General features: G+C 52.2%; 1 protein-coding gene across 2 annotated transcripts; it reads left to right on the top strand.

Annotated features, from left to right (window-relative positions):
- UPK1A (uroplakin 1A) lies at positions 1 to 8,389 on the top strand. Of its 2 annotated transcripts, XM_040253053.1 has the most exons (8): positions 7 to 81; positions 490 to 581; positions 2,027 to 2,227; positions 4,852 to 4,926; positions 5,059 to 5,166; positions 6,128 to 6,307; positions 7,614 to 7,697; positions 7,776 to 8,389. In XM_040253053.1, exons 2-8 carry the CDS (start codon positions 498 to 500, stop codon positions 7,818 to 7,820), a joined length of 777 nt encoding a protein of 258 aa, XP_040108987.1. In that variant the 5' UTR covers positions 7 to 81; positions 490 to 497; the 3' UTR covers positions 7,821 to 8,389. The 2 variants fall into 2 exon arrangements, with proteins under 2 accessions (XP_040108988.1, XP_040108987.1); XM_040253054.1 differs by lacking the exon at positions 7,614 to 7,697 and having other exon boundaries at positions 1 to 81.
- The last annotated feature ends 259 nt before the right edge of the window (positions 8,390 to 8,648 follow it).

The raw sequence follows: 8,648 nt of genomic DNA, 5'->3' as shown, positions 1-8,648 counted from the left end.
GAAACTGGCCTAAGGAGGCGCCTGGGCGTATATAGGGAGCCACTGTGGAGGGGCTGGCCAGAGAGGCTACAGGCAGAGAAGGTGAGGACGGGGCCCTGGGGGTCTGGATGCGGAGGCCAGCCCTGAGCTCTGACCAGTGACTGCCCCATCCCAGCCTTGGTTTCTTTTTTTTTTTTTTTTTTTGCGGGGGCGGGGATGGCATGCTCCACGCTTGCAGAATCTTAGATCCCCAACCAGGGATTGAACCCACATCCCCTGTAGTGGGGGCGCAGAGTCCTAACCACTGGGCTGCCAAGGAAGTCCCTCCTCTTCTGTAAAATGGCCCACAGCCAGGGTTATGGGCACACTGGATACCAGCCTGGGCCCAGCAGAGAGGTGGGAGCAGAACCTGGCGCTGAGGTGTGGAATGGGGGCAGTGGGTCCTGTCCAGCAAGGCCCGCCCTCCTCTCCCCACCTCTACTTGGCTTCATCCCTGCTCATGTGTCCCAGGCAGGACTATGGCTTTGGCGGCAGCAGCAACGACAGAGAAGGGATCTCCAGTTGTGGTGGGTCTGCTGGTCGTGGGCAACATCATTATTCTGGTAAGACATCCACTGGGAGCCCAGTGGGCAGGTGAGGAGGAGGGAATCGTCCTGAACCTGGGCACGGGGTGGCTGAGAGCCCAGCACCCACTTAATGGCCCGTGTCTCCTGGCTTCTTAAGTCAGAATGGTCCCGATTTGGATCCCAGCTCTGCCTCTCCCCAGCTGTGTGAACTTGAGCAAACAACTTGACTTCTCTGTGCCTGCTTCCCCATCTATAGATTATGTCTTCACTGTGGGCACTGTTGAGTCGATTAATCCTCAGATTAATGGTCCTCAGATCAGAAAAAGTGCTTGACAAGTGCCAGCTGTCATCATTAACATGATTTTGGACATAAAGTGCCTGCTGGGTGCGCAGGAGGCCCATAGCAATGAGTAACAGCAATGTCTTTTAGTTATCTGATACCTGCACATGGAGCCAGACAGCCTGGGTTCAACTTTATCACCTGCTACTCTAGGATCTGGGGCCAGTGATGTAATCTCTCCAGGCCTCAGCGTTCTCATCTGTAAGATGGAGATAAAATAGGAATGCTGAGAGGATCAAATGAGTTACTGGATCTGTGCTTAGGCCGGAGCCTGGCACACATGTTGCTGTTGGTACGGGCCATCACAACAGTAGTACAGGACAGCTGGTAACGATGATGATTATCATATGGGAAGCAGTTCTGGGGATCAGTGCACACAGCAAATACTCTGTGAACCTTGGTCTGATTGTTGGCAAAGGTACCACCGAGCAGTCTTCCTCTTGCCTGTTTCCGCATCCCAAGAGGTAACCAGATTTTTATTTTCTCCAATATTCCTTGAAGCAGATACAAGCAGATAGAAACTATGTACCTGTTTTCTCCCTTTTCTTGCTCATTCTGCTTCCTGCCCTGTGCCTCCCCCATCCTCCTGCTCCCATTGTGTGTAGGCCCCTCCACACCAGGCCTCAGCCAGCCTCCCCACCCCTTCCCACAACTGCAGAGTCCTCTGTTGTGTGGCATCCTGGCTCCTTTATTCCCTGCAGCAGGGAATAACCTGGTGGGTGTGTGGCTTTCCTGCATGGGCAGGTGTATCCGGAGGATCGATTCCTGTGAGTGGAATGGCTGGACCGAAGGGTCAATGCCTTTGTCATTTGTTCTGGCCACAGCCAGGCTCCTCTCCTCGGGGAACAGCAACTCTCTCCAGGAGACCCAGCATCTCCATGAGCTCCAGGCTTTGCATGTAGTGTCTCCTCATATCCTTGAAGTCTTTAGCAGCTGGGGCGGAGGTGGGGTTCAGGGGTCTGGCTGGGTCCTCCCTTCCCTCTCGGTCCCCTGCCCAGCTTCATCCCTGCTCGTGGAAGCGGACGTCTTTGTCACTCTTACTACCTTACCAGGAGGGCAGTAGAGGCTTGGAGTGGGGAAGGCGCTTGCCCGTGAGCCAACTGCGCCTGCCCAGCCCCTGCTGACTGGCTGTTCTGTCCAGCTGTCAGGCCTGGCCCTGTTTGCTGAAACGGTATGGGTGACCGCCGACCAGTACCGCGTGTACCCACTGATGGGCGTCTCAGGCAAGGATGATGTCTTCGCCGGCGCCTGGATCGCCATCTTCTGCGGCTTCTCCTTCTTCGTGGTGGCCAGCTTTGGTGTGGGCGCAGCACTCTGCCGCCGCCGCTCCATGATCCTCACGGTGAGGCCCCGGGAGGAAGGGATGGGCATAGGCTGGCCATAGAGGTCATCCTCACAGAGTCATAATGCCAACCGCACAGAAGCCACGAGTGTGCCTTCCCAGTGGCACTGCACTGGGGCCTCCTGGCAATCATGTCATCTCATCTGTCCATAAACGAATAACCTAGGCTCACCTGTTACTCTCGTCTTACTGGGGAAACTAGGGCCCACAGGAGGCAAGGAAAAAGGCACTGCATAGGAAGATGGCTCTTGAGTAGCAGGACTGGGACTTGAACCTCAGCTAGTTGGTCTCCAGGGTCTGCACTTGTGACCTCTGTTGATAACAATGACAATAAGAATAGCACAGCTACCATTTAATGAGCACTCCATGTTTTACATAGATTAGTTCATTTGTGCCTCACCATCCGTCATGAGGTACCATAATCATCTCCATCTTCATCCTCATGAGCGCATTTGACAGAGTTGATACTGAGGCTCGGACAAGTGAACCCACTTCTCTGGGGTGGCACAGCAAGTGAGTGGCAGAGCCAGGATTTAAACCTGAGTCCATCAGCACTTGATCCTAGGCTCTTAGTCTCTGCCCACAGCAATAACCTCCACTCCCCCCAGTACCTCTCATGTGCCTGACATGAGGCTAAGCAGTTTAGAAAGTGAATGCCTTCGAGCCAACCAGCGGCCCTCTGAAATGAGTGCTTCTCTACCCATTTACCAGATGAAGAAACTGAGGCTCAAAGAGGCCCACAGACCAGATGATAGGGAAAGCAGGAATTCCAATCCCGGCCCTACTGACCCAGAGCCAACATGGGGCTTCCTCCCCATCTGAGGGCTTTTTGGATTCCCAGGAGCAGCTACTTACCTAATACACAAATGTGTATTGAGCGAGAACCATGTGCCAAGCCCTGTGCTAGGCACTGGGTTATTTAGTGAGCAAACCACAAAAGCCCTGGCTATGGGGCAGGATACTGTGATGAGGGAGACAGTGACCAGGGAAGGAAGAGCTGGAGCTGCGGAAGGGAGAGTGGAGAACTTGCAGGTAGAGTGAAGCAGAGGCGAGGTTGGGGGTGGGGGTGCAGTGAAGGGGGCTGTGAACCATGTGTGTGGGGGCTGGAGCCAATTGTGGGGAGGTAGTGAGAGGAACTGAGGGCAGACAGGGGAGGAGAACAGGGGGATGGGCGTGGCGATGAGGGGAGCGAGGGGAGGTGGGCCTGGCTGCTGGACCTGCAGGCCTTGGTAGGGACTTTGCCTTCGCTATGTGTAAGATGGAGCCATGGAAAACACTCTTTTCCATGTCTTTCCTTTTATTCTTGTTTCCTGCATTTAGTTCTCCGGCACAACAATTTTCCAGTCCTAAAAGTCCACCCAACTAGTAAAAGAAAAAAAGTCTGTGTCTGTCTCCCCTGTGAGTTTGTCATTAATTGAGACACAGAATTTTTCTTCAATTATCATGAGAAATTTCAAACAGACTAGAGTGAATGGCCATGAGCCTTGTGGACCTATCACCTGGTTTCAACAGTATCACCCACACGTCATCCCCCTACCCCACCCTCTGCCTGCCCACATTTTTCTTTCCTGGGGTATTTTGAAGTGCATTCCAGACACCAAGTCACTTCCCTGTAAATACTTGAGTGCACATTTCTCTGAGCAATAAGGACATGGTTTTAAAGCAGGCAGGTGTGCTGGCCCACAGCATCTCATCTGGGCAGTGAAGTTGGCACATCCACACCCCACCCTCTGTTGCTTTAAGGGTAAGGGGAGGGGACAGCTGAGGGTCAGAGAAATAATTTTCATTAAACACCAAACGGTTTCTTTTTGGGGGGGGTTTGCACAACCACTATACCGTGAGCACACCCTGTAAATTTACCCCACTCCCTTCCTATCTATCTTCCAATACCCAGCCTGTGTTCAGATGTCCCTGGTTGTCTCAGGAATGTCTTTATTTTTTTCTTTTTTATAGTAGACATTCATTTGACTGCATCCAAGCTAATAGTTAACTTCAGGGAATACCTTGCATGTTTTTAAATTTCATTTCCTCCTAACATTTTATTGAAAAATTTTCAAACATACGGAAAAGGTGAAAGATTTGCATAGACAGCACATATGTATTCACCGTGTAGATGTTTCCATTCACATTGTGCCTGCTTAGTCATTCAGACTTGTCAGACTCTGGGCCCCCTATGGACTGTAGCCCCCCAGGCTCCTCTGTCCATGGGGATTCTCCAGGCGAGAATACTGAAGTGGGTTACCATGCCCTTCTCCAGGGGATCTTCCCAGCCCAGGGATCGAACGCAGGTCTCCCGCATTGCAGGCATTTTCTTTACCATCTGAGCCACCAGGGAAGACCTCCATTCACATTGTCCTATACTTTTGTAAACAATTGCATTTCTGGGAATTCCCTGGCAGTCTAATGGTTAGGAAGTGGTGCCCTCACTGCCGGCCCCTGGTTCGATCCCTGGTGCGGGAACTAACATCCTGCAAGCTGCAGGGCTCAGCCAAAAAAAAAAAAAAAAACCCACAAAAAATAAAACATTGCATTTGTATCCATGGACCCGTCCCTTGAGGGGTGTGGCCTCACAGGCTTTGCCCTGCTGGCACTGGCCCTCTGTCCCTCCCTCCATCTCTCCACAGTACCTGATACTCATGCTCATCATCTACATCTTTGAGTGTGCCTCCTGCATCACGTCCTACACCCACCGAGACTATGTGAGTGCAACGGAGGCCAGGGGAGGGGCGTGACTTCTGGTGGGGGGCGTTCGGTGAGGGTCTCCAGAAGTGGAGGTCGAGCTCTCTCCCCACCCAGCCTGTCTGGACCCTGTTCTTCCTGGCCCTCTGCAGATGGTGTCCAGCCCGTCCCTGATCACCAAGCAGATGCTGACCTTCTACAGTGCAAACTCGGACCAGGGCCGGGAACTGACCCGCCTCTGGGATCGCATCATGATTGAGGTGGGCGAGGGTCTGCAGTGTTGGGGGGCTGGGGGTGAATCTGGGGCTCTGACCACAGAGGTAATTAGGGCTTCCATGATGCCCACTGGTGGGTGATATCTACTCACGTGGTTCTTAGAAGGGAGGGACTCTGGTTGTTGCCATTTTCCAGATGCAAAACCTCAAAAGAGAGAACAGCACTTGCCCATGTGGTTGGTAAGGGACAGAGCTGGGGCTCAAACCTGGCAGCCTAGATCCAGAGCCCCTGCTCTGAATCATCTCACGCACCGTCTTAATAACAACAATAGTCATAATAATAACAGCAAACATCACCAGCACTACCTTTTGTTTAGCACTGTTCAAAGCACTTTCAAGCTTCTTTAATCCTCACAGCCAGCCCATAATGGAGATCAGCTCTTAGCGATGAGGAAAGGGAAGCAGGAAGTTGAGGTCACATGGCTGGTCGGTCACAGAACCAGACAGACTCAAGCCCGGGCTGCCAGGTTCTAAAAAACACATGTTAATTAAACTCAGTGTGACACAGGAGCACAAAGGGAGAATGTTGAGGACCCCTCAGAAACTGAGGTCCCCATTCACTTCAAGCTAGCCAGGACTGGAGCCCACATTTGAAGGAGCCTATGTTTTCATCATTTGGAAGCCACAAATTAAACACCCAGAAGGGCCAGGAGAAGCCAGAAATTGGCCCTTTGGTGTCATTTAACTCTTTTTGTTGATGGCTAATTAAAAAAGAAAATTTTTTCCAATGATTTTTTTTTTTTTTTTTTTAAAAAAAACCCTATAAATGTGGGTTTGATCCAAATCTCCCATCAGCCTCGGGGTGCTGGGACAAGCATTGCCTGCTCCTTGCTCACACACAGACACTGGAGTGCAGGCCCATCTTGGCCTTCCTCGCTGTGTGACTGCAAGGGAGCATCAGTCCTCTCTGAGTTGGAGCCCACCTGACCCCAGCCTCTCCCTCCAGCAAGAGTGCTGTGGCACATCAGGCCCCATGGACTGGGTGAACTTCACATCTGCTTTCCGGGCCACCACCCCAGAGGTGGTGTTCCCCTGGCCCCCGCTGTGCTGTCGACGGACTGGCAACTTCATCCCAGTCAATGAGGAAGGCTGCCGCCTGGGCCACCTGGACTACCTGTTCACCAAGGTGTGTCTCTTCCTGCTGCGTCTGTCAGTTTGTCTGGCCCTCTCTGGTTCTTCTGTCTCTTTCTCCCTCCTGTCTGTCTGTCTGTCATCTCCTCCCCAACCCCCATCTGACTTTCTCAACCCTCCATCTGTCTGCCCCCCACCTCTCCCCGCCCCGCCACCTCCCTGTGCAAGTCAGCGGGAAAACCGCAAGTTTGGTCTGATCCAGACCTGGCAACACCTGAAACTTTTCTCAGGTTGTCTGCGGATCAGAGCAACAAGAACAATACCGGCAGCACACCACCAATAACCACTAACATTTCTTGAGCCTTCACTTTGTAGCAGGCATCGTTCTAGGTGCTTTACATTTTCCTTTTTCACTTATTTCATTCTCATGGAAGCCTAATGAGGTAAGGTTGTAATGTTTTCATTTTACAGATGATTAATCTCGCTAGTGAGGGATGGAGCTGGGATGTGATTTCAGGCAGTGAGGCCCCAACCAGGTGCTTTAACTCCTGCAAGGGGAGTGCAGGGGCAAAGAGAGAAGCCAGAGGAGGGGAACCAGTCCCAGTGGGCTGGGGGGCCCTTCAGCGGCATGTCTTAGATCAAGTATCATGGAGAGAAGAGCCTGATGCAAACCATCACCTCTCTAGAGTCAGCTAGCTGTTCCTTGAGCCTTGGCTCTGTGCAGAGCACTTACACACCTCATCTCACAGAATCATCACAGCTACTTTTTGGAGGGTAGTGCTGTCAATATTGCTGTTTCCCAAATGGGAAAACTGAGGCTGAGAGGGTCAGAATCGTAGCTAGGCCCCATAGCCAACAAACAACAGAGCTGGCCCTCAGCTCTGTCCTGATGACTCCAGGGCACCCTGAACCTTTGTTCTTGGCCACTTCCAAGTCGGATCGAGCAGGGGATCTACATGAAGGCAAGTGGTGTGAGGCTCTGGCCCTGCTCAGCCTCACCTCTAAACGAGAAGCTTTTAGAACTGGTCTGACCCTAAAGTTAAATTTCAAACCTTTGGAACTTGGGGGCAGCATGGAAAGCTGGCTCCAGACAGAATCACCCTCAGACTGCACCATCAGAGGCAGCACCTGTTTGTGCAGTCTGGGTTATCGTCACAGCCCTGACTCCTCGAAATCACCCTGGGAGGGAGACACTGCTATGATCCCCAGGGTGAGAAACCCCCACCCTCGGTGATCCCACAGGTAAGAAAAGCAAGACTGGAAGCAGGAAGTGACTCTTCCAAGGATGCCCAGTGACTCTTGCTTTCAGCAGCCAGCCATCCCTGGGCATTATCTCACACTCCCACTTTCCCCTTGCCCAGGGCTGCTTTGAACATATTGGCCACGCCATCGACAGCTACACGTGGGGAATCTCATGGTTTGGGTTTGCCATCCTGATGTGGACGGTGAGAGGCGGAGCCTTTGAGCTGGGTGGGATGGGGGTGTGAGGCGGGAGTACCCCTTACCTGATGCCTCCTCTTCAGCTCCCCGTGATGCTGATAGCCATGTATTTCTACACCACGTTGTGAGAACGAGAAGTGAAGGCCACGTGCACACCCGGCTTCCTCCTCCTCCTGCTCGGGCTTCCTCCGGCTAAGATGGCTGACTCGCCTCTCCCTGTCCCACCTCCCTGGCCCAGCCCTCCCTCCACTCCAAAGATGTTTTACCAGGTTTCTGAACCCTGCTGAGAGTAGGGGTGCCCGAAAACCCCTGGACATCCTCCTACTAAGGACTAAGCTTCCAGCAAATTCTCTAAGGGGAGTGTAGCATGTGTGTACAGACCCTTAGTCCTTAACCTCCTTTCACTAGACTTATTCTTGGCCCATCTTTCAGGGTCAACTTCAAGTCCTGTCCTCGGGGGGCCCTTTCCTGATCTCACCACCCCATTCGCAGATACCTTTCTTATAGTTTCCAGAGCTCCTCCTCCATGGTGGATGCCGTCATCATCACTGAACAGTTTGTGACCGTCTGCTTAAATTCTGGTAGAGCTGGGGCTGCCATGAGGAGAGGGACAAGTTCTGCTATGATCACTTTAACATCCCCCGCATCGCCTGGCATGGGGCTGAGCGTGGACATTCAATAAACACTACTTGAATGAGTTCGTTTGTTTTCTTCTAAGGCCAAGGTGAATGGATAATAACTATCCCAGTGAAAGCAGCAGAAACCCAACCAGCACTGACTGAAACATAAAATGGGATGTACAGGCTCATGGAACGACGTCGGTAGTGCTGGCTTCAGGCGTGTCCTGATCCAGGGGCTCAATCTAGGTTTCCAGGAAACCTGCTTCATTCTCTGGCAGGATTTCTCTGGTAACACCAGACTGACATCTTATAGCTAAGCAACACAGCAGTGAGAAA

Source organism: Oryx dammah, unplaced genomic scaffold (assembly GCF_014754425.2).
Source record: "Oryx dammah isolate SB20612 unplaced genomic scaffold, SCBI_Odam_1.1 HiC_scaffold_13, whole genome shotgun sequence".
Classification (NCBI taxonomy): domain Eukaryota; kingdom Metazoa; phylum Chordata; class Mammalia; order Artiodactyla; family Bovidae; genus Oryx; species Oryx dammah.
The sequence above is the reverse complement of the archived record's forward strand: the minus strand, read 5'-3'. Positions and strand labels throughout refer to the sequence as shown.

Bases quoted from the DNA above. Each gene is read 5' to 3' on its own strand.
- UPK1A (XM_040253053.1), top strand. From the start codon at position 498: ATGGCTTTGGCGGCAGCAGCAACGACAGAGAAGGGATCTCCAGTTGTG. The intron at 4,927-5,058 runs GTGAGTGCAACG...GGCCCTCTGCAG, and splicing joins CCTACACCCACCGAGACTAT to ATGGTGTCCAGCCCGTCCCT. The intron at 6,308-7,613 runs GTGTGTCTCTTC...CCCCTTGCCCAG, and splicing joins TGGACTACCTGTTCACCAAG to GGCTGCTTTGAACATATTGG.